Consider the following 22,839-nt stretch of genomic DNA (forward strand, 5'->3'; position numbering starts at 1 on the left):
CCCACCTTGACCCCCTTACCACTAGGCAGTGGCACTATTGAATCCTTCCCATTTAAGGTACTACTGTCCCAGGACACCTGGCCTAGCATTTCACTTCAGACACATGGGTACCAGAGGTTGATCTTTGCCTTAACCATGGAAACCAGCTTGATTCAGCCTCCTCCCAGTTAGGCAGCTACAGGACCTTCAGGATCACCTTTACCAGAACAGATGGGATGGGTAGGGGAAGGAATATTACAGTGGCTGAGGGTTTTGGTGCTCCACTGTCCGCTGATCTTAGTTTATTATGGTTCTGTGATGGTGTAGGCTGGCTAGTTTCTAAGTCTCCTCCTCCTGTAGTCTAGTGTCATCATGGTTCAGGGGCAGATTATTCTGCCTTGACTAGGGTGGCTGGCTTTTCCTGTGAGGATGGAGGTTGAACTGGACCTTGCATACTTGGATGCTTCCCAGGTACTGCTGGATGTTCATGGATTCCCGTCTCCAGCACCCCAGCTTTCTGAGCTGGTCGGTCATGAACTTTTTCTTCAGATGGTCATACAAGTGGCTCATCTTTCTCTTGGTCTTGTCTGAAGTTCTTATCTGACAAAAAACAGAGGCGACGTTAGGATGAAGAGGCTACTTCACAGAAAGAGAAATGCTCATGCTGCTGATATGGGGGTGGAAAATGTGCCAGATGGACCCAATATTCCATAAATATATTGACTCATAGGGAACCTCAGTTTCCCTATTTGTAAAATGTGGGCATCGAGCTAGATTACCCCTAGAGTACCTCCAACAGTCGGCAGCCCAGGGGCCTGATTTTGACCTCAACATCTCTATTTGAAAACTGGTCAGAAAGACGTGTGGGTGGGGAGGGTGGAGGAAAAGACCATCTTGTTCCTCCTCCTCCTCAAATCCTATCACCCCGTCCCTATGATTCATTCAGTGCTTACCACATATTGTCTGCGACATCCTCTGTATCACACTGAACTCTACTTATTTCATCTATCATATCATTTCCGTCCTGTCCCCAACAAGACTAGAAACTCTGGGAAGGCACATTCTCTATCTTATTCACTCATATACTTATTCCAATGAGCTAGCTGTGAGGAGGATACTGACAAAAATCAACCACAGGTCTTCATGACAACTACAACATAGTCAGGAAGGTGGGGCACATGCCCAAATATTTCTAAGTGAGGCACAGAGTGCTATATCCCTAAAAGTACAGAGTTCAAAGAAGGGAGATATCAAGAAAAGCCTCCTGTAAGAGTGACATATAAATTGGGGTTGGGGTTTGAAGGATGGGGAAGGGTTGGGCGTGTGAAATAAGAATCAGGTGGGAGGTGATCTTGGGGTTGACATTTTCACAAACTCTCCCAGGGACTCTAAAAACGGATGCTGTCTCAAAACCCAGCACAATATAAGCAAAGGAAAACTCCATAAAGGCCAGTCAGTGTTGCCATGATTATGTGACAAAGGGAGTTAAAGAACCTAAGTGGATCTTGGGAACAAGGGATAAAGAGGGAGGGTGGGTGATTTCTCTCCATGTGCTCAGATTATTCCCAAGACACAAGGCCTTTGCTGTTCTTGTCAAGGTCCTGAGAAATCAGTGGCTAGTCAAAGCTGCCTCTTTTCCTAATGTGCTTCTTTTCCCCTCTGTGGGGAGACAGAAAGACTGCCATGCTGGGCCCTTAGCAAGTCACCAGGTCTACAAATAAGAAGATAGTCTTTGTCCTTAAGGGAAGATGTCCCATACCGTGGTCAGTCAGACCCAGGTTTGCAATTCTACAATGATGCACTGTATGATCTTAATGAATTTACTCCATCTCTCTGAGCCTCAATTTCCTGAACTAGTAAGTAGGTTAATAATACATAATGGACACTGAGTATCTAAAACACATAAGGGCTCGATATAGCTTTAAAAGGAGAACTTCTGGATGGCTGGAGGGTGTTTGGCACAGCCCTCTGGTACATATAAAGCACTTCAGGAGAGTCTCCAGTTACAGTATCTCAGGGATCCTCAACCCATTTGCCAGAGGTATAACATCCCCTCCCCCACTGGTTATAGGAATTGACCCCCAATCCATCCTGGGCCAATCAGAATAGCTCATACCCACTGGCCACACTGACCGGGGCAACAATGGACCAGTGACACATCCTGGGCCAATAGGAGTCCTTCTCCAGGAACTGTCTAATGTGAGCAACAGTGGAAACACTCCATTTCCTTTCTAGGCTACAGGCCAAGGTTTCTTGGGGCCATGCTCCCCAGGGATAGCCAGCCAACATGCAAAAAGACACAGGAAAGAGATGAAAAGGGAAAATGGAAGATACATCCAATGGTATTGGAGCCCCTGGCTCCTCTCATCCCAAACATTGGTGATCCTGCCCTACCTATCCTTGATTATGTAAACACACTGTTCTCCATTTACTTGTACTAGTTCAAGTTCAGTTTGAGTCACCTGCAACCAAAAGGATCCTAATAGATCCTAGTTTACAAACGAGAAAGAGTCCTACAGGAAATGTGATTCCCCAAGGTCACACAAAGCTGGCTTGCCCATTGCCAAGTCCACCCTCTTTCCACTACACAGTGCCATTGAAGTTTAGCAGAAGGAGAAACACCCAGACCCCTGCTCCTCTTTTGGCCTCTAAGACCTTTAAGAGGAATTAGCATCATCTCCCGAGCCTCTTCTACTCTCTTTAATGTCAGAATCTCATAGGCCCATCCAGATTTGGGCCTGGAATGTTGGAGAGAAGTCAGTAGAGTCAAGAAGGGGGCAGCAACTCAACTCTGGGCTGCCTGCTCTGCTTGAAGAAATGAGTACATTCTCATAGTCCATTGTGTTCACCAGCCTCTTCCTAGTGCCCAACACAGTGCCTATCCCAAAAAGCCCCTAATGATATAGTTAATGAATTAATTGAGCCTGTGTGGTGAAAACACTGTTTTCTCTCCCATTCTTCTGTGGGCTTTTGGGTAAGCAGGTCTAACCCTACTTAAAAGCAAAAAAAAAAAAAAAAGGGGGGGGTGGGCTTCAGTTCTCCTCCAGAAAACAGGGGGAATCTCTGAGGGAAAAAACAGACCTAATAGTGTTGATGCCACTTCAAACTCTAAGACCCAAGATTTCTTTCTACAGGATATAGTAGAATCCATTTATGGATTCCCTAAATAGAGAAATAACATGATTGGAGGGGGAGAAATGCCACAAGAGCCAAGAAACATAGAATCCTCTCCCTAGCTCCCGCAGCCCAAGAATCGCTAGGACATCTGGGGTAAATCAGTAACCCTGAATCTCAGTTGCCTCCTCTGTAAAATGGGACTAGCTTTAAAGCACCTTGATGGCCCCCTATCACCTCTGAGATCTGTAATCTGCACCCCCCAAGGCTACTGGGGAGAGTGAAGTGAACACGGGTCAAGCCACTAATGCCCTCTAAGCCAAAAGCTTTTGATGACTTTACCTCCATCTCATAGACTCGTTGTGCACTGAGGTTGTCACGAATAATCACCCGGGGTAAGTTGCTCTTGGGTAAAAATTTTTTCACTGCTGCTTCACTGGAATTCATTAAGCTGGAAATGGAAGGGAAAAGTGGTGCAGGGTGAGATGGCTGGGGACATATGGCAGGGCTAGGACAGGGACTGATTTGCTGGGGTCCTAGGGGAATGACTAAGGCTTCTCCAGGATATTCTTAGGAGAGACACAACTCTGTCATAATTGTCAGAGGAACAAAGGAGTAGGCCTAGGCTACTCCTCTTGCAGAAAATGCACTAAAGGGGTATTTCCTGGATGTTGAAAGGAAAAGCCATCCTGAGAAGGATGTAGAAAGGCCCAGAGCAGTCCACAAGAAAAGTGTGAACAGGACTCAGAACTGTCCTCAGAAGCAGCCATCTTAAGGAGAAAATGTAGGATGAGATGGAAGGTGGGGGTCTTAGTGGAAAGGAGCAAAAGTTGTACGATAAGGATCAGAGGGAGGTGAGGAGGGGAGCATTTGCTCCAGAGCCTAGGTCTAAGAAAGACTGGAAGGGGGAGGGATCAGGGGAAGCAGGGAAAAAGAGAGGTTTGGAGGTTAGGCTGGTTAATAGGGAAATTCTAAGGGAAGAAGGTTTGGAAAAAGTCTAGAAAAGTGAGGGAAATCTGTGGTGGAGAAAGGTTTGAGAAAACCCTCTGAGATGAGAAATAAAGATGGGATGGGAGGGAGGCGGGTGGGGTGGGGAGGGGAACAGAATGGAGCCAAGTGCTCCAGGTGAAACTAGAGATAAAAATTTGGCCAAAATGAAGAATTTGGGTCAAAAATGGATATGCCAAGTTTTCACTTTTTGATAATTTGGTTGCACCATAAAATGGTTTTGCAAATATGTACCTTTAAGTGTTTTTGCCTATTTCAAAATAATTCTTCATATTTTCTTCCTAAAATTTGTAAACTAAATGTACAATAGGGAAGCAATTGAATAAATCATAATTAGGTCATGCAATAAAATACTATGCAGCCATGAATAAAACAGACATCCATGGCGTATTAGAGGAGGGGGGAGCAGATAGATAACACAAGAGTGAACTTTCTTGTGACAAAATTTTTCCCTAAAAGATGTATCACTATGTTGTGGTACATATATATGAATGGATCTGGAAAAATATACACGGTGGTTGTATGTGGCCATACATTTTGCTTGTTTGTCTGGTCTGGTTTTCCTATAAGTGTATATTACTTTGATAGGACAAAAAGGGCAATTTTTAAAGGTTAAAACATTTTGAAGGATTAAAAAATGTTTTTTTTGTTTACTTTCAGCCAATTTCAAACTATCGTTTTATGAATGTTTCTACATTTTCAGACTAGTATAAACAAATGTCCCCAGTCCCGCATTTACATTTTTCTGACAGCAAAGGCATGAAATGAAAAAGGCTCACATACAAAAAGATGCTCACATACGAAAGTCTCCTAATTCCTATTTTTTTTTTTTAAAAAGACCAAAAATATTTAAAGATAATATAAAACACTCTTCACCCACTCAGTGGTGCACCAAATTTACCAATACTTCCTGGGAAAATTTAAAAAGGGGGGGCGGGGTCAGTGACTGTACGTATCCCCTTTCAAGTAATAAGTGGTCATTTTGAACCAAATTGCTTTCCAACCCAAGGCCTTTGTGGGAGCCTAGAGGATGCTGCCAGGGTTGTGGAATGGACGGGAAGGAGGGGAAGTTGGAGTCTGTGGGGACTGGAGCTGAGCTGAGGGGCTTTGTCAGGACTACTGGGGAACAGAGAGGCTGAAGACAGGGATGTCAGAGGCCTGAGGGGGCCTGGGACTTGCTAGGCTCTAAGGAAATTCAAGGCTGGCCCAAAGGGCGCTGGGGACCCTGGCGCCACGTGATGTCAAGCTTGGGTGACTGAAGGGCCCGGGAGATTTGGAAGACATGTGGGTGGGAGATGGAGATTCCAACTTCTCCTGGGAGTCCGGGCTGAGGGCGTTTGGGCTCCCGGGGATGCGAGGAGCTGGACTGGGAAGGAGCTGAGGGGCTCGCACCTGCGAGAAATCCAGACTCTCTTGTAGTTTCACGAAGTGCCAGGCTCTGAGGGGCTCGGGGCTCTGGGAGAGCCAAGGGGGGGGGGGGGGGGGGAGTCCCAAGGCCGCTGGGGGAGCGGGGATCTGAGAGATTTCCAGGTCTGAGCAAAGCCCTGGGCACCTGGGCCGCACCTGAAGAGCACCGGCAGCTGCGCTGTCCGCGGCCGCAGGAAGCAGATCTGCGGGTGGGTCCCTACGTTGATTTCGGGGTGAGAGCCGAGCCTATCGCGCTGGAAGGTCCAGGCCGTTGTGGTGCCGGAACTGGTGGTGGCCTGGGCGGCGGTCGAATAACCCAAAGGCGAGCCCAGGTTCCATGTGACCGAGGGCCTGGGTTGCTGGGCAGCCGCATCTACCACACTGGAGAACGACTCGGAAATGGTAACCAGATGATAAGCCATGCTCGGAGGGCGCGGGCGGACACCGAGTGAGTCCCAGGGCACACACGTTGCGCAAACCCATGCGCGTTGTCCGGGGGACTAGGTGGGACCTGGAGGCGGGACTTGTGCCAGGAGCCCCGGAGGCTGCGGGCGCGGCAGGATTGTCCCTCGGCGGCCGCCGTACTGCGGCCGGGTGCGTTGCCGTGGAAACGAGCTGGGCTAGACTCAGCGGGCTGCGGAGAGCGTGGCAGATACTACCTCACCGCTAAAACTGATGTGGCCCGGGCGTGATCGAAGGGCGGGTAACCTGGCGAGGGCGGGCGGGACAGCTCCAGAGAGCGGAGAGGAGGCCGGGGTTTCTCCGAAGACCCGGCCCTGAGGATCCCTCACCTCGAGGAAGGACCATCGCTATGGAAACCAGAGCGTGGGACGGCCCGGGATTGTGGCTCCCGGATGGTGGTGACCGGTCTTCTCTCTCCCCGAGACCCTCGCCCACTTCGGGCGAGGTTGCTTCCTGAACGAACCTGCTCTCTCGCCCACGAGAGAAAGGTAAGATTATGGGGGTCTTAACACCCAGCAGGCGAAAGAGCCTATTCCAACATTAACTCCCCCAGGAAACCTATGTGACTCACCCCTGGAAGGGGCTATTTGCTCTTGTCAACCCGTGGACCTCGTTCCATGCTTTTAACCCAGTATTAATGAACGCCCCGCGGTGTTTGCTGACTTTTCTCGCCCATAATGAGACCATAAAGATCAGCTTTAGGACCTTGCTTCGTGACCCTAGATAGATCCTTTTCTCCTCTCTATCTCACTTTCCCCGTGTGTATAATGGAGATACTAACTCCAGACACCAGCCTGTTATGTTGGTTTGAAGACAGAACCAGATCAGGGAAGCCAAAGACTTTGTAGGCTATAAAACGGTGAAATTAATCTCCACCACCCTCCCCTTCATGCTGAATATTTTTCAAATCTTTGTGTCATTTCTTGAGGCAATCATTGCAACTCCCTCACCCCCAGCCTGAAATAAATCCCTTTATTCTTCACTCCCATAATGCCCTGCATTTCAACGTCCTTAACAGCAGCTAGTTACCATAGCTTACTCTGTGCCAGGCCCTGTTAAGCACTTTATCTAGGTTACCTCATTTCATCCTCAGAAGATCCTTATAAGATAGGCACTGTTTTCCCTGTTTTCCAGCTCTGTTGTGCTTATTATTGTCTATTTAATGTCTTCTGTCTCTCTTACTGGACTTTTTGCTCTGTGAGGAAGGGCCATGACTCTCTTTTACACTTGATTTTCCTGGCACCTAATACAGAGCCTGATAAATATTTCTTGACTAGCATGAAAATGTCTCCTCCCATCACTACCCTCACCTTCAAGAGAAGTGTATTCTCTGCAAACTTTTTGTCACTGTGATCAATAGCATCCTCTATACCTGTTACCCACTGGGCACTAATTTTGGGGACCCTCAGTCCACTTTTCTCTGGATTTTCGGGCGATAAAGATCCTTCATTTTGGGTAATGGACATCCCATAGCATTTAGGCTTTCAACTGAGTTTTGAGGGGATTTTTCTCTGCCCCCACATGACCTTTAGAACAAACACCCCATCTGCCATTCCTGAGGTGAGCCTGATGCTTTGGGGCATTGGCTGGTAGGATTTGCCTATGTAGCCTTTGGCCATCCTCTCCAGCAGCTTAGGAATCATTCTTACTTCTACTAAGCTCTTCGCCCAAACTCTAGACAAAAAAAAGCCAGGGAACTCATCTTTTCCAGAAGATCTCTCAGAACGCAGAGTTGTGGCTGTTAGAGTCATTCCTTCGTTTAACAAATATTTATCAAGCACCTACTTGTAGGGACACAGAACTTAGCATTAGTGATATGGTAGAAGTAAAGATAGTTACAGTGAATCTCAATAGAACTCACAGACAAATCAAGGCAAAACCCCATCTTCAGGAAATGGTAGGAAGAAGAACACTCAGGGCTTAGAAAGCCTGGAGCAGGGACTTGATCAAATGTGGGAGAGGGGTATGGTTCCAGGAGGTTTCCCTCAGGAAGCGACCCTTGACTAAGATCCCAAGTCCTCTGCTGAATGGAATAGATCAGGATCTGATAGGCTTGTAGAGAAGGAGGGTTCTGGGCTGAGAGAGAGCAGCAAAGGCCCTGGGCCAGAGAGAACCAGGTGTCCATAAGGCACTGCTAATGGCTCAGCCTAGCTAAGGCCCTTCAGGATGTAGGAAAAGCTAATAAGAGGCTAGAGATGGGCAGGAGCCAGACCACAAATGGCCTTGACAGCCAAGCCAAGGGGCTCTATCTCATCCTGACAGTGGGGAGCCAGTGAAATATATTAAGCAGGGGAACAGAACTTCTGCTCCTCATTTGTCTATGCCTAATGAAGGCTGCTATTTGGCCTTGAGAAGTGTGCGTTAAATATGAATACTCCTATTTCAGTGGAACATGTGAAAATGTGCTATTTTTTTACAGCTATGTTCAAGACTAGGAGAATGAAGGGCCAGGGATTTCTTAGGAGAAAACAGGGCTATGCCCCTCCATGGGGTGCATGCCACAGCCCTGCTGCACACAGCATCATGCTGGTGTAGCTTGTCTACCTGAGGCCCCTCTGCTTCTCTGCACTTGCTCCTGGGAGCTGCTATATAGTGTGCCTTATGCTGGCCTCCAGGAAGCTTTCAGCCACCCTCTTCCCCAGGCATTCCTTAGAGGCAAGGTGTAGGAACTTGGTTAGTGATGTAGTACTCTGTGATTTACATCACTTCTACAGGGGCACATCTGGTCTCTTCAAAGGGGTAGTTCTTGAAGGGGGGAAGCTGAGACCCTACGTCCTCTTATACCACTAGTGACTCCCAGCACAGTAGGCTCTGGTACCGTATCACTGGTTCAGAGTCTCATGATTTAAGCATAAAGTCAGAAGAGAAGGAAAGCTGTGTGAGTAGTTCCCACTTAGAGGGAGAAGAGGGCCGTGTGAACCTGGGTAGAGAGGCCAGGCCACATCTGATGGACACCAGTCAGCCTACCCAGCTAGAGACATGGAGCCCCTCAAGGGAGGCCTTGAGTTCCAGACTTGAAGATAAGTTCTCTGGCTAATTCTGCTGTGATGGCCAGAAGACCACCTTGGGGATTCTGCTGTAGATCCATCCATCCATTTCCCAGGAATCCCCTGCAGTTGGCTTTCTGGCCCAGCTGGGCTCCTGCTCTCTAAACATTCTCTCCCTCCTTGCAGTTTCCCATGGCACAGCCTAGCAGAAAGATGCAGCCTTTGTGCCTCACTGGCCGCTGACCCACTGGCCTGATGACAGCACCCCCGTGTACCTTTCCGGTTCAGTTCCGGCAGCCATCAGTCAGCGGCCTCTCACAGATCACCAGCAGCCTATACATCAGCAATGGGGTGGCTGCCAACAACAAGCTCATGCTCTCCAGCAACCGGATCACCACGGTCATCAATGTCTCGGTAGAAGTGGTGAACACTTTATACGAGGACATCCAGTATGTACAGGTGCCAGTGGCTGACACACCCATCTCACGTCTCTGTGACTTCTTTGACCCCATTGCTGACCACATCCACAGTGTGGAGATGAAGCAGGGCCGCACACTGCTGCACTGCGCTGCTGGCGTGAGCCGCTCAGCTGCCCTCTGCCTTGCCTACCTCATGAAGTACCATGCCATGTCCCTGCTGGACGCCCACACGTGGACCAAGTCATGCCGGCCCATCATCCGGCCCAACAATGGCTTTTGGGAGCAGCTCATCCACTATGAGTTCCAGCTCTTTGGCAAGAACTCCGTGCACATGGTCAGCTCCCCTATGGGAGTAATCCCTGACATCTACGAGAAGGAGGTCCATTTGATGATTCCACTGTGAGCCGTCTCACCAGCCTCTGTGCCCAGGTCAAAGGTGCAGATCTGCTGTTGACCGAGATCTGAACTTAAACGTTCTACTGTTGTTACAGAAAAAACAGATGATGCCTTTTATAAGGATCAGAAAAAAAAGGAAAGGTGCTGTAGTTTTTAACCTTATTATCCATATCTTCAAAGATTAAATTCACTAACTGTACGATGGTGCAGGTAAGTTTCCTACCCTGTGAGTGACAGGTCATGGCTGCTGGCCAGATGGGAGAGAGAGGCAAGTGCCCAGGTCAAATGGACCAGTGCCTAAAGCATATGGCAAGCTTGGAAGCCTACTGCCCTCCCGCAGACCGACCAACCCACAAACGAGTCAGCCACCATTCCACTTCACTCTTTTAAACCCAAAGCCAGAGCCTTAAGCATCATGGCGCCTCCTGTGCCACTCACAGTCAGTGCCAACCTACTAGATAAATGGCCTTCAGGTGGTGCTCTGGGAGCCCTGGGGGCCCAGGCCAACCCTGCTTCTACCTTCAGCCACAGGGACCCAACTCTGGTTTTCTGGATTGGATTTACACATGACATAGTTTTCAAAGAAAGCATTCCATTGTATAAAACTAAAAAAAAATTTTTTTTTTAGTGCTATTGTAGGTGGCAAGGTCTCAAAGTACCCATGGCAGTCCCCCGCCGGCCTTTGATGGTGGCATTAGTTTCCTTCTTAGAGGCACACTTGGAGAGCAGGCCTGACATCAGGCTTCAGGGGTTCCTCTCACAGGTCTTGATTTGGAAGGCCAGAGCTGCAGACTGGAACCTAGCCTTGTCACCTCCTCCCTATATGATTTGGGACCTCTTGGAGCCTCAGCTTTCTCATCTGTCCAAGCAATTACAGCCCTTTTCTCCCAGCATTGTCATGAAGATTCAGCAATTCCTTAACTTGGTGCCTGACACATGGTCAGGGCTTATGGTAGCAACTCTAGGCATGAATGATGCTTTGGCCCTGCTGGTCCCGGTTATCGCGGTCATCCTCACAATGGCATTTCCCCTATCTTTGCACAACCCTTTACTGTTTACAAAATGTTCTTCCAAAAAGTCCTCCTGTGTGAAAAAAAAAAAATGGTTTAAGTCCCTTCACACCCTACTTTAGAAGAGGCCTAGCTTCTTAGCCTTTTCAGAGTTCCCATTGCATTTAATCCATGCATGCCCTGGGGGTCCTAAAGCAAGGAGAACTCTTCCAGATTCCCCACAAAGGCCTTGTTTAGATTGCTGACCACTAAAGCCAGTGCCCTGGTCTGGCTAACCACCTGGGTCTATGAGGGCACATGACAAAGGGACAAATGAGTGGGCCCAACCTATAGACCCTGAAATCCATGATGGTTCAAACCTCCCAAGGACCTGAGGATCTGACTCAAGACCAGCAATTCTAATCCAGAGGTTTTCAAATGAACAATATAGGAGACAAAAGCACAACTTCTCTGTGGGTCGAGTCCAGTGGAAGCCAAATGCCTTCTACCCCACCCCCACTTCCATGACGGGCATGCCCAAGGGTACAATTTTAGAGTGTGGGAGAGAAGGAAAATCACTGCTGTAGACTGACTTCTCGTTTTATAGGCGAATAAACAGACCCCCAAACACCAGGGCTGGTGTGGCAGAGCCCCCACAAAGCAGACTTTCTGGAATAAACCCAAGTGGGAAATTTCTTCTATAGCCTTCTTAAAAAGAAATTGATTGGGACATGTTTTATCTTCATTTTTAAAAACTTTGAATTAATATACCATAAAATTAACTTTTTTGTATGTACAGTTCTGTTTTAACACATTTGTGTAACTACCTCTGCAGTTAGAACACAGCAGTTCCATCACCCAAAAAATTATCTGATGCCACCTCTTTGTTGTCAAACCTTTGCTCCACTCAAGCCTCTGGCACACACCAATCTGTTCTCCATTCCTGAAGATTTGCCTTTTCTAGAATGTCACATCCATAGCATCATAGAGGATGTAATCTCTGGAGACTGGCTTCTTTAGTATGTCTTTGAGATTCATTCAGGTTGTTTTTTATAGCTAAGTAGTGTTCCAATGTGCAGATGTACCACAGTTTGTTTTTTAACATTCACCCATTGAAGGATATTTGGGTTGTTTCCAGTTTGGGGTGATTTTGAATAAAACTGCTACAAACATTTGTGTATAGGTTTTTATGTCAACATAAGTTTTCATTTGTCTAGGGTATATGCCAAGAGTGGGATTGATCAGTTATATGGTAAAGGTTATATTTAACTTCATAAAATAACTACCAGACTTCCAGAGTGGCTGCATACTGTTTTGTGTTCCACTATGAGAGATCCACTTCCTCACTAGGATTTGGTATTGCCAATAGTTTTTATTTTAGCCATTCTGATAGATGTGTGGTATTAGCTCAATTTGCATATTCCTAATGGTTCATGATGGTGAGCATCTTTTTGTGTACTTAATTGCCTTCCACCTGCCTTCTTTGGTGAAATGTCTATTCAGCTCTTTTGCCTATTTTAAAATTGGACTGTTTTCTCACTCTTAAGGGTTGGGAATTCTTTATATATTCTGGATACAAGTCATTTGTCAGATATAGATTTGTAAATATTTTTCCCAGTCTGACTTGTCTTTGCATCTCTCTTAGAAATGTCTTTTGCAGAACAAAAGTCTTTCATTTTGATGAAGGGCTACTTGCCAATTTTTCCTTTCATAGATTGTTGTTTTGGTGTCATGTCTAAGAATTCTTTGCCTAACCCCAGAGCACAAAGCTTTTCTCCAATATTAAAGATTGGGGGGTTAAATTTTTCACTTATTTTTATTATCCTTTGGTATGAGGTGTGAGGTTTAGTTTGAGGTTCATATTTTTTTCATATAGATGTCTAATGGTTTCACCTACATTTGTTGAAGACTGTCTTTATTGGTTGCATTTGCTCCTTTGTTTAGGTCTATTTTGGATTCTTTATTCTGTGTAATATATGTATCTTTCTCTTCACCTGTACCATAACTGTCTTGATTACTGTGGCTTTATAGTAAGTTTTAAAGTCTGATAGTATGAGTCCTCCAATTTTTCTTCTTTAAAAAAAATTGTTTGGGTTATTCTGGTTTCTTTGCCTTTCATATGAATTTTAGAACCAATTTGTCTGTATCAACAACAACAAAAATAAACTTCTACTGGGATTTCAATTGAAAATGTGTTAAATCTATTGGCCAATTTGGGGGAGAATTGCCATCTTTACTCTGTTGAATCTTCTGATCCATGAATATAGTATATCTCTCCATTTAGTTAGTCTTTGATGTCTTCCATCAGTGTTTCGTGGTTTTTCAGCATACAAATCTTATAGATTTTACTGTATTTATACCTAAGTATTTCACTGAGAGAGGGAATTGTTAAAAAAAATTTTTTTTTAATGTTGGTTTCCAATTGTTCATTGTTGGTACCATATAGAAATACAATTGATTTTTGTGTGTTGGCCTTGTATCCTATGACTTTTCTAAGAACATTTTTGTAGATTCCTTGGCAATCTGCATGTAGACAATCATGTAATATTCAAATAGAAATAGTTTTATTTCTTCCTTTCCAATCTGAATGTCTTTATTACTACACTGGCTACAACTTCCAGTATGATGATGAATATGGGATGAAAATAGACATTCTTGCTTTGTTCCTGATCTTAGAAAATGTTCAATCTTTTACCACTAATTATGATGTTAACTATAGGTTTTTGTAGTTAAGGAAACCCTTTATTAAGTTAAGGAAGTTAAGGATGAGTAGGAAAGTATTTTCTCTTCTTCTGTTTACTGAAAGAGATGTATGAATTGGTGTTATTTCTTTAAATGTTTGATAGAATTCACCAGGGAAACTGTCTGGACCTAGAGATGTCTTTTTCAGAAGTATTTAACAATGAATTCAATTCTTTTAATAGTTAGAAGGTTGTTCAAGTTATCTCATCTTGGGTGAGTTTTGGTAGTTTGTGAATTTTGAGGAATAGCTCCATTTCATTGAAATTGTCAAATCTATGGATGTAGACTTATGTGTGGTATTCCTTATTAGCTTTATTATCTGCAGGGTCCACAGAGACATCACCTTTTCATTCTTTGTGCTGATAATTTGTCTTCTCTCTTTATTTCTTTATTAGTCTGGCTACAGGTTTATCAACTTTTAAAGTCTTTTTAAAGAACCACCTACGGGGCACCTGGGTGGCTTAGCCGGTTAAGCTTCCGACTTCAGCTCAGGTCATGATCTCGAAATCTGTGAGTTTGAACCTTTGTTGGGCTCTGTGCTGACAGCTTAGAGTCTGGAGCCTGCTTTGGAATCTGTGTCTCCCTTTCTCTCTCTCCCCCTTCCCCGCTCGTTCTCTTTCTCTCTCTCTCTCTGTCTCAAAAGTAAATAAACATTAAAAGAAATAAAGAACTACCTATCTTGTTTTTTATTTTCTCTATTGTTCTTCCCTTTTCTACTTCTTTTTTTTAATTTTTTATTTACATTTACTTATTTATTTTTGAGAGACAGAGAGAGAGCACAAGCGAGGGATGGGCAGAGAGAGAAGGAGACACAGAATCTGAAGCAGGCACCAGGCTCCGAGCTGTCAGCACAGAGCCGGACGTGGGGCTTGAACTCATAAACCACGAGATCATGACCTGAGCTGAAGTCAGATGCTCAACCAACTGAGTCACCCAGGTGCCCCAATCCCCTTTTCTACTTCTTGATTTCTGTTATTATTTCTACAATTGTGCTTGTTTCAAATTTATTTTGTTCTTTTTTCTAATTTCATAAAGTAGAAACTTAGATTATTGATTTCAGACCTGCATCCCGTAAATTTTAATATGCTGCATTTTCGTTTTGTTCATTTCAGAATATTTTCTAATTTCTCTTGAAATGTCCTCCTTTACCCATGTATTACTTAGAAGTGTATAGTTTTAATTTGTAAGTATTTGAAAATTTTACAACCATCTCTCTGTTACTGGTTTCTATTCCATCATGATGAAACATCATAAGAGGACATCATAAGTCGTATGCTTTCATTTCTTTTAAATTTGGGGCACCTGCGTGGTTCAGTGGGTTAAATGTCCAACTTCAGCTCAGTTCATGATCTCTCAGTGTGTGAGTTCAAGTCTCGCATTGGGCTCTGTGCTGACAGCTCAGAACCTGGAGCCTGTTTCAGATTCTGTCTCCCTCTTGCTCTCTGCCCCTCCCCCACTCATGCTCTGTCTCTCTTGCTTTCAAAACTAAATTTTAAAAAAACATAAACTTTTTTTTAATTTGTCAATGTTCACTTTATCATGTAGGATATGGTCTATCATGGTGAATGCTTTATGTGCACTTGAGGAAAAAAGGTTATTTTCGATAGAGTGGTCAATAAATGTAAATTTATTGATTGAAATTTATTGATTGATGGTGATGGTGGTGTCAGTTCTTTTACACTCATCCTGATTTTCTGTTTACTTATTCTACTGATTACCGGGAAAAGAGTGTTGAGATATTTAACTGAAGTTGTAGATTTGTCTACACCTCCTTTCAATTCTATTAATTTTTGTTTCATGTATTTTGAAGCTTTGTTGTTAGGTACATACATATTTAGGATTGTTACGTCTTCATGGTGAATTGACCCTTTTTCAATATGCAATGTCTCTTTATCCATCTTAAGTTTTTGAAGTCTACTTTGATATTAATATAGCCACTCCAGCTTTGTTTTGAGTAGTATTTACATACTTTTACATCCTTTTACTTTGAACCTACTATATCATTATATTGAAAATGGGTTTTTTTGAGACACAATATGGTTACGTTTTGTTTTTACACATCCAATAGGTCTTTAAATTGGTGTGTTTAGACCAAAATTATCAATATTTGGATTTAGGTCTACCATTTTGTTTTCCATTTGCCCTCTTTTCTATTTGTTTCCCTTTTCCTGCTCTCTTTTGGATTATTGAATACTTTTAAAGTATTCCATTTTAATTTTATATAGTTTTCTTAGAGGTTACACTAGAGAATATAATATACATACTTAACTTTTCAGAATCTATTTAGAATTAATATCTTAATCACTTCCCTTTGATGTTCAGTGGATAATGTATTAGTTTTCTCTTGCTGCTGGAACAAATTGCCACAAACTCAGTGGCTTAAAACAATACCTATCAATATTTCACAATTTCTATAGGTCAGAAGTCTTGTTGGGCTTGACTGAATCCTTTGCGTAGGGTCTCACAAGGCCAAAATCAAGATATTTCATAAGGCTGAAATTACATGCGTTTTGTTGTTGTTGTTGTTTTTTGTCTTGTTTTTTACTGGAGGCACTAAGGAAGGATTCTGCTTCCAAGTGTATTGAAGTTGTTGACTGAATTCAGTTTCTTATAATTGTAGCACAAAAGACCCATTTCCTTGCTGTCAGGTGGGGGCTGGTCTTTTCTCCTGGAAGCTGCCCACATTCCTTCAAAGGCTTTCCAGCAGGTTGAGTCCCTCTCACACTTTGAATACTGTGACTTTTCCCTCTGTTGCATCACTCTAAATCTAGCCAGAGAAAATTCTCTGCTTTTAAGGATTCATGTGATTAGATTAGGCCCGCCCAACATTCCAGATAATATTCATATTATTTTTAATGTTTTTATTTATTTTTTATTTTTGAGAGAGAGAGAGTATGAGTGAAGGAGAGGGGGCAGAAAGAGAGGGAGACACAAAATCCAAAGCAAGCTCCAGGCTCTAAGCTGTAAGCACAGAGCCTGACACAGGGCTTGAATTTGTGAACCTCGGGATTATGACCTGAGCCGAACTCAGAAGCTTAACTGACTGGGCCAGCCAGGCACCCCAGGTAATCCTCATTTTAAAGTCCATAAGCTCAATTAGATCTAAATGTTCCTTTTGGCATATAAAGTGACATTCACTGTTTCCAGAAAATTGGGCAGGACATCTTTGAGAGGGGTGGGCATTTCACCCACTTGATCTATCTTCAAGTTTACAGACTTTCCTTTATCATCTCCATTCTGCTACTAAGGCCATCCAGTATATTTTCTAATTTTGATGAATATAATTTCTTAGTTTAAAACTTTCTATTTAGTTTTTTTCTATAGCTTCTATTTTTCTGCTAAGTTTTTTCATTTCTAAAGTCTTTTTCCAATAATTCCGTCCAGGTCATCTCAGTGTTCAGACTTTCTTCGTTCTTTCTACATAGAGTAATTTTGGATTGTATCCTGAACATTTTGAATACTATGTTATGAGGCTGTAGGTCTTAGTTAAATCCTATGGAAAATGGTGAGTTTTTGTTTTAAGAGGCAGTTGCCCCATTGAGGTTCAGTTCTGATCTGCCTCCTATAGACTGTTAAAAACAACACTACAAACAGAAAGCACAAAATGGAGTCATTTATGCTGAGCCCCATGTCACCAAACTGAGACTTTATTTAATTACAGTTTTGGCTCTACCAGAAATGGAATATTAAACCAGTCAATCAGAAGTTGCATGATCAGTACTAGTTAGGTAATCTGCCTGAAAAATCCCTGCCATCCCCTAAAGAAAAATTACCTTGCAATAACCTACCCACTGTTTTGCCTAAAATAACTTTCTTGTACCTGCTCCCTTCTGTTTAAAAATGTCTTTCATTTTGTACAACTCCTTAGAGCTCCTTTCTTTCTGCTAGATTGGATGCTGTCAGATTCATGAATTGTTGAATAAAGCCAATAAGATCTTTAAAATCTACTCAGTTGAAGTTTGTGTTTTAAAAGAGCCATAGTTCCAACATCATTTCAATTTTCAAAACTTTTGCAATGTAGTTTAGATCTGTCCTAAGTTTGTGCCACTCAGGGGCCAGTCTGAAATCTGGGTAGTCTACCTAGTTTAGTTCTGGAAGTCATTGGAATACTGTTTAGAGTCAGATCCATGCATGGAGCCTACCAGTTCATGTGGAACTTTATGGGATCTATTTCTCAAGCTCTCTCTTCTCCACGATCTCTGCCACACTTACGAGTTTTCTAGACCACCCATTCCCTGTTCCTCCAGCTAGAAATCAGGCCCTTTTGGCCTGCCTGCTCTGCAGCATACATTCTGTGACTGGGTCTGCTCTGGGGCCAAGCGACAGGATGAAGAGATAAAAGGTAATGAGAATTCCTCCCCCTGCCCCTCCCTTCCTCCCTCCATACACACTTTTCTTATGGCAACAGTTCTTTTGGTCAGAGAGCAGGATTCCCCTCAGAGTTTGGTGTGCTTTCCTAGCTGCCACTGCCACTGCTGCTGCCCTGAGTTCTAACTTAAGTATGAGGCTTGCCTGGGGATAGGGCAAAAGAAGAGAAAAGTCGGGGTGGGGGGGGAGGATTTCCCTTACTTTGTTCTAAAGGGGCCCTCCTTTCTACTCCTCACACCAGGAAGATGGCTTCTCTTGGACTGTTTTCTTCCACGTCCAGTGCACAGGTCCAGGAGTCACGCTGCCTCTGAGACCAGGCCAGGAGATACAGGAACAAAAAACAAAACAGGAAGCTCACCGCCAGATTGTTAATACTTCAAGATCTGATTCCCTTTCCCAAACCACCTGCTACACTTTCATTTTCAGAGTCCTCAGAGAGCTGCTCCATTCTGTCCAGTGTTTTTAGTTGCATTTGGGGGAAGGACAGATGATGCTTACTCTATCTTACTCAGAACTGGAACCCTAAGAAATTTATTTTTAAAAATATGTGCCCATTTGCAGAAAAAGGAAAACAAATATAGTCCACCTACAATACTATCTTCAGGCAATAACGAAGTCAGCATTCTAGTGTACTGGTATATTTCCTTCTATGCATTTTTTTTTTGTAGTTGGAGAAATATAATTTTGGATCTTCCTTTTGAAAATAATCTTTTTAATTTTCAGAATTGGTTGTGGTAGGACCAGGATTTCACATCCTAAGTGGAGGAGGTTGAGATCAAGGGCTCTTGGGAGGGTTCAAGTCCTTATCCCAAAAAGTTCACTTCATTCCTTCAGACTCAGGAGAGTAGCCCTTTACTCAAACAACATAGGAAAAGTAGGTCATGTTGGAGCTTTGACATAGTCTTGTAATAGGGGAAAATGAAGTGATCCTCACAGCCCAACATCCTGGCCTGGAGCAGGGATTCCAGGTTCCAGGTCTCTGTGAGATTTTATGAACCTTTAACTTTCCCACTTTATTTTTTTTTAAGCTTATTTATTTATTTTGAGAGAGACAGGGACTGTGAGAGTGGGGGAGGGGCAGAGAGAAAGGGAAAGAGAGAGAGAATCCCAAGCAGGCTCTACACTGCCAGCACAGAGCCTGATTCAGGGCTCAAACTCATGAACCTGTAAAATCATGACCTGAGCCAAAACCAAGAGTTAGACACTTAACAAACTGAGCCACCCAGGTGCCCCTAACTTTCCCACCTTAAAAGTCCAGAATTACTTTCTTTCTTTATGATGAATTAAAGAATTAATGTGGTTTAAGAAGTTTCTGTGAAATTCATAATACCCTGTCAGATAAATAGTGACATGATAGTGGCCCTGGTGATTTCCCTGAACAACATGTGTTAAGATGGTGATCCTATTACAAACCCCAAGGACAGTTAGCTCTCGACCCTGAAGCACACAACCCTGCTTACCTATCTCTGGGATGTTACATCCAAATGCCCTAAGAATCCTTCAAACTCTACCTCTGGATTTAGGATCTAGATCACGTAACAAGCTTGAAAGAGAATCAAAAGATGGATTTTCATCCTGCTTTGTGAGTTCAGGCAGACCCTGGAATTTTTCTGGAATTCTGCCCGCTCTGTAAAATGCGAGGGACAATGGCATCTATGGTGATTCTAAGAATGTGTCCCACAGACCTCCAATAACAGAAAGAAATACTGACCAAGGGCAGGGTGAAATCCATCACCATGTTTATGCTGAGGCTTGATTTCCCTCAAACTCCTTCTAGCCAGTTCCTGAGTACAGCAGGGATGTACTCAGTAAGGCAGACCCAGTCCTAGGAGACGTGGGACTCTTCTGGTTGGCTTCTTTGGCTCAAGGACTCTGATGGCCCTGCCGAACCTTCCTTAGACTGCAGCATGGTCAGGAACGTTTCTCCCCAACCATGCTCCCTTCTCTCCTCCACTCAGAGTCTGATTTAAATCATGATCTGACAACTCTCCCAGCCTCCCCAGCTTCCTTCCCATTTTCTCTCACAAACGTTTGCCCTCATAAAACCCTTGTACTTTTCATTCCACCTTGGTGTCTGCTTCTCAGAGGACCCAGAGTAATACACCATCCTACCCACCTCTCAGAGTTTCCAAGAGACACCCAAAAGCAGAAAGCTCTCAACACATGTAACAGCCTCTTGCCACAAATCTTTTTAGACTTCCCCTTGACAAAACATTTGTAATTCTTTCCCCCTGAGGACAAAAATGTTTTGTTGACTGAGCTGGGGGATACCTGGCTGGTAGCTTCTATGACAGACACTCCCTGTCAACCTGAGCCAGACCCTGCATACCTCCATAACTTCACACCCTGGCTCTGTTCTCAGAGCACAGTGGGGAGCAGGATATGGCAGAATCCAAAAACTTAGGAGGTGAAATCCTAGCCCTGCTGTTCATTCTTTGCATAAGATTTTTGCTATGGTCTGAATATTTGTGTCCGCACCCCCCACTCAATTCATATGTTGAAAGCTTAATGCCCAAGATGATGGTATTAGGAGGCAGGGTCTTTGGGAGGTGTTGGGGTCATGAGAGTGTACCCATCATAAATGAGATTAGTGCCCTTATAAAAGAGGCCCTAGAGAGCCAGCTAGCCCCATCTGCCTTGTAAGGATACAACAAAGTGACCCAGAAGAGGCCCCTCACCGACCATGCTGGCACCCAGGTCTCAGACCTCCAGTCTCCAAAACTGTAAGAAATTTCTGTTGTTTATTTCTTACAGTTTTGGAGCCTGTGGAATTTTGTTACAGCAGCCTGAACAGACTAAGATAATCATCTTGGTTCTTCCTCCTCTTTGGGCTTTAGTTTCCTCATATGTTTGACAAGGACTGAATTAGATCTGTGGTTTTCAAACAGGGTTCCTGGGAAATTTAGCAGCAATGCCTCAGGGGTAAGAGGTTTCCTGGTTCATCTAAGGTTCAGCTTTCATTTGCTATCCGACTTCAGCATAGTATGCAGGGACAAGTGTTCTTCCACCAAAGAAAGTTTATGTACAAAGAGAAATGGCCTAGTCCAGGCAGCAGGTGCTGCTGGGCCAGAATCTACCCAGTTGGGATGCTTGGCAGTGCTTAGAGAAGGAAGGAGGGTCACATGAGGGTTGTGGCTGTCAGGAGCAGGCAGTAGGAGGTCTAGATACTGGAAGGTTCCATCAGGCACCGGGAGCAGATCTGGCCTCATATAACTGGAAGAAATCAGAGGGAGGGGACTTGGAGATATCAGAGCATCCAGGGCTTCAAATAGACCAAGGAGTCTGCAAGTGGGGAGCAGAGAAAGCAGCCTCCAGCCCTCATTGAGCAAACATTTGCCAAGTGACCATGGTGGGCAGGATCATATAGTATTTTATCAGGGAGGATGCGGAGATATGGTTGACAAGATCCACCTGGAGCAGGAGGCTCCCAGACTAATTCCCCATGGCCCCAAGCTGTGTCCTCCTCAATCACTCACTCAGCCAACATTCACTAATGTGGTAGCCAGCCTGAGATGACCTCAAAGATCCTCTACTCTTGGCATTCATGCCCTAATGGTAGTCAAGGTGGGAGGGCCCATACTGAATGGAGTTGACCTAAGCTAGCAGAGAAATAACAGTATTAGAATTAAATAATAAATGAAGATATTAGAGAAATGAGTGTGACTTTTGAGATTGAGTCAAGAAGGCCATTGTGGCTTTTTGCTCTCTTTATCACTCACTCTGATGGAAACCAACTACCATGTCATGAGGACACTCAAGATGCCTTGTGGAGAGGCCCATGTGGCAAGGAACTGAGGCCTCCTGCAGCCATGTGAATGACCCATCTTGGAAGTGGACCCTCCAGCCCCAGCCAAACTTGCATATGACCACAGCCCTGGCCGATATCCAGAATTATTCCACTAAGCCACTCCCAAATACCTGATGCACAGAAACTGTGAAATAATTCATATGTGCTGCTTTAAGCCATAATGTCTAGAGATAATTTGTTACCCCAAACCTATACAATTTATGGTACTCTGTGCTGTGCCCAAAACACTGTTCCCATTGTCCTCTGAACCACTACAATACCTCTTCCCTGGTCTTTCTACCTCCTGTCAATTTCCCCTCCACATAGGATCCAGACTGTACCAAAGGGCCATTATCAGGAAATGCTTATTGAACATCATGGCTCTTGCCTGCTCAAAACCTCTCATGGCTCTCCATCACATTTTGTGTTATTTCCAGGACGTATTGGCAACTGAGCAGGAGCAGTGAGATGGTGGAGTTTCTGGCATCCCAGAGCTAATTCTGGAGCAGAGCAGAGAGCGAGAAGAGTCCTTGTTTGCACTGGCCCCCTGGAATGACAATCCAAGGGCCCCCTGGGGAGGCCGGGAGGGGCCTCCTGGCAGCTGGGGCTAAGACAAGGCAGCAGCTTTGTTCTGAATCCACAATGGCAGGATGCCCAGCACAGACCCAGCTTCCCTGGCTTCCTCCAAAGCAGGGCAAGGGGGCGGGAGCTAGGGCATCCACCCCGCTGTGCTCCAAAAGCACTCTCTGGGGGCTCTCAGTGTGCAGTGGAAGGCTGGGTGGGAGGGGGATGGCTAGTGTGAAAAGCCTTGGGAAGGAACTGTGAAGTGTCTGTGTGAGTTAGTCTGCTAACATTTCTTAAGGCCTATTAAGTTTCAGGTACTATTGCTAAGCACTTCCTACACATTAGCCCACTGCAGCCTCCTGGAGCTAGACAGGGTTGGGTTCTACTGCTGCCCCCACTTAACACACAGAGGCACAGGCGAAGGCCTTTTTCCCGGGTCACACAGCTTAGACACACCAGGGCTGGGGTTTGAACCCAAGTCTGACCCCTAGTATTCTCTTCCACCTACTCTATCCATGCCAGGTATTGGTACTGGGGAGACAGCCATGAGCAGGACAGCTGTCTTGGCCCTCCCAGAGCCCCTCCTGGTGAAGAGAGGTGATAAACTAGTTCTAAGA

The 22,839-nt window shown here is 44.5% G+C and overlaps 2 protein-coding genes and 1 long non-coding RNA gene across 3 annotated transcripts; 1 reads left to right on the forward strand and 2 right to left on the reverse strand.

The window, feature by feature from the left end:
* Positions 1–259: 259 nt before the first annotated feature.
* On the reverse strand, positions 260–6,056 carry CD3H5orf52 (chromosome D3 C5orf52 homolog). Its single transcript, XM_086682062.1, has 3 exons — positions 5,665–6,056; positions 3,436–3,544; positions 260–579 (listed from the first exon to the last, which is right to left on the reverse strand). The coding sequence occupies exons 1-3, from the start codon at positions 5,928–5,930 to the stop codon at positions 382–384; spliced, it is 573 nt and encodes a 190-aa protein (XP_086538188.1). The 5' UTR covers positions 5,931–6,056; the 3' UTR covers positions 260–381.
* A 31-nt stretch (positions 6,057–6,087) lies between these two features.
* Positions 6,088–17,450, forward strand: DUSP18 (dual specificity phosphatase 18). The gene is made up of 2 exons (XM_086682063.1): positions 6,088–6,458; positions 9,144–17,450. Exon 2 carries the CDS (start codon positions 9,213–9,215, stop codon positions 9,777–9,779), a length of 567 nt encoding a protein of 188 aa, XP_086538189.1. The 5' UTR covers positions 6,088–6,458; positions 9,144–9,212; the 3' UTR covers positions 9,780–17,450.
* LOC147575406 (uncharacterized) lies at positions 10,779–21,572 on the reverse strand. Its single transcript, XR_015242360.1, has 2 exons — positions 19,332–21,572; positions 10,779–10,855 (listed from the first exon to the last, which is right to left on the reverse strand). It is a non-coding gene; the product is annotated as an uncharacterized LOC147575406 (long non-coding RNA).
* Positions 21,573–22,839: the final 1,267 nt, after the last annotated feature.

Source organism: Puma concolor, chromosome D3 (assembly GCF_028749965.1).
Source record: "Puma concolor isolate L17-30 chromosome D3, mPumCon1.1.hap2, whole genome shotgun sequence".
NCBI classification, from domain to species: Eukaryota; Metazoa; Chordata; class Mammalia; order Carnivora; family Felidae; genus Puma; species Puma concolor.

What these genes read in the sequence shown, in the direction of transcription:
- CD3H5orf52 (XM_086682062.1), bottom strand. Translation starts at nt 5,930, where the DNA reads ATGGCTTATCATCTGGTTACCATTTCCGAGTCGTTCTCCAGTGTGGTA. An exon ending in CAGCTGCCGGTGCTCTTCAG is followed by an intron (nt 3,545 to 5,664) that starts GTGCGGCCCAGG and finishes TTCCATTTCCAG; the next exon opens with CTTAATGAATTCCAGTGAAG. An exon ending in AACGAGTCTATGAGATGGAG is followed by an intron (nt 580 to 3,435) that starts GTAAAGTCATCA and finishes GTTTTTTGTCAG; the next exon opens with ATAAGAACTTCAGACAAGAC.
- DUSP18 (XM_086682063.1), top strand. Translation starts at nt 9,213, where the DNA reads ATGACAGCACCCCCGTGTACCTTTCCGGTTCAGTTCCGGCAGCCATCA.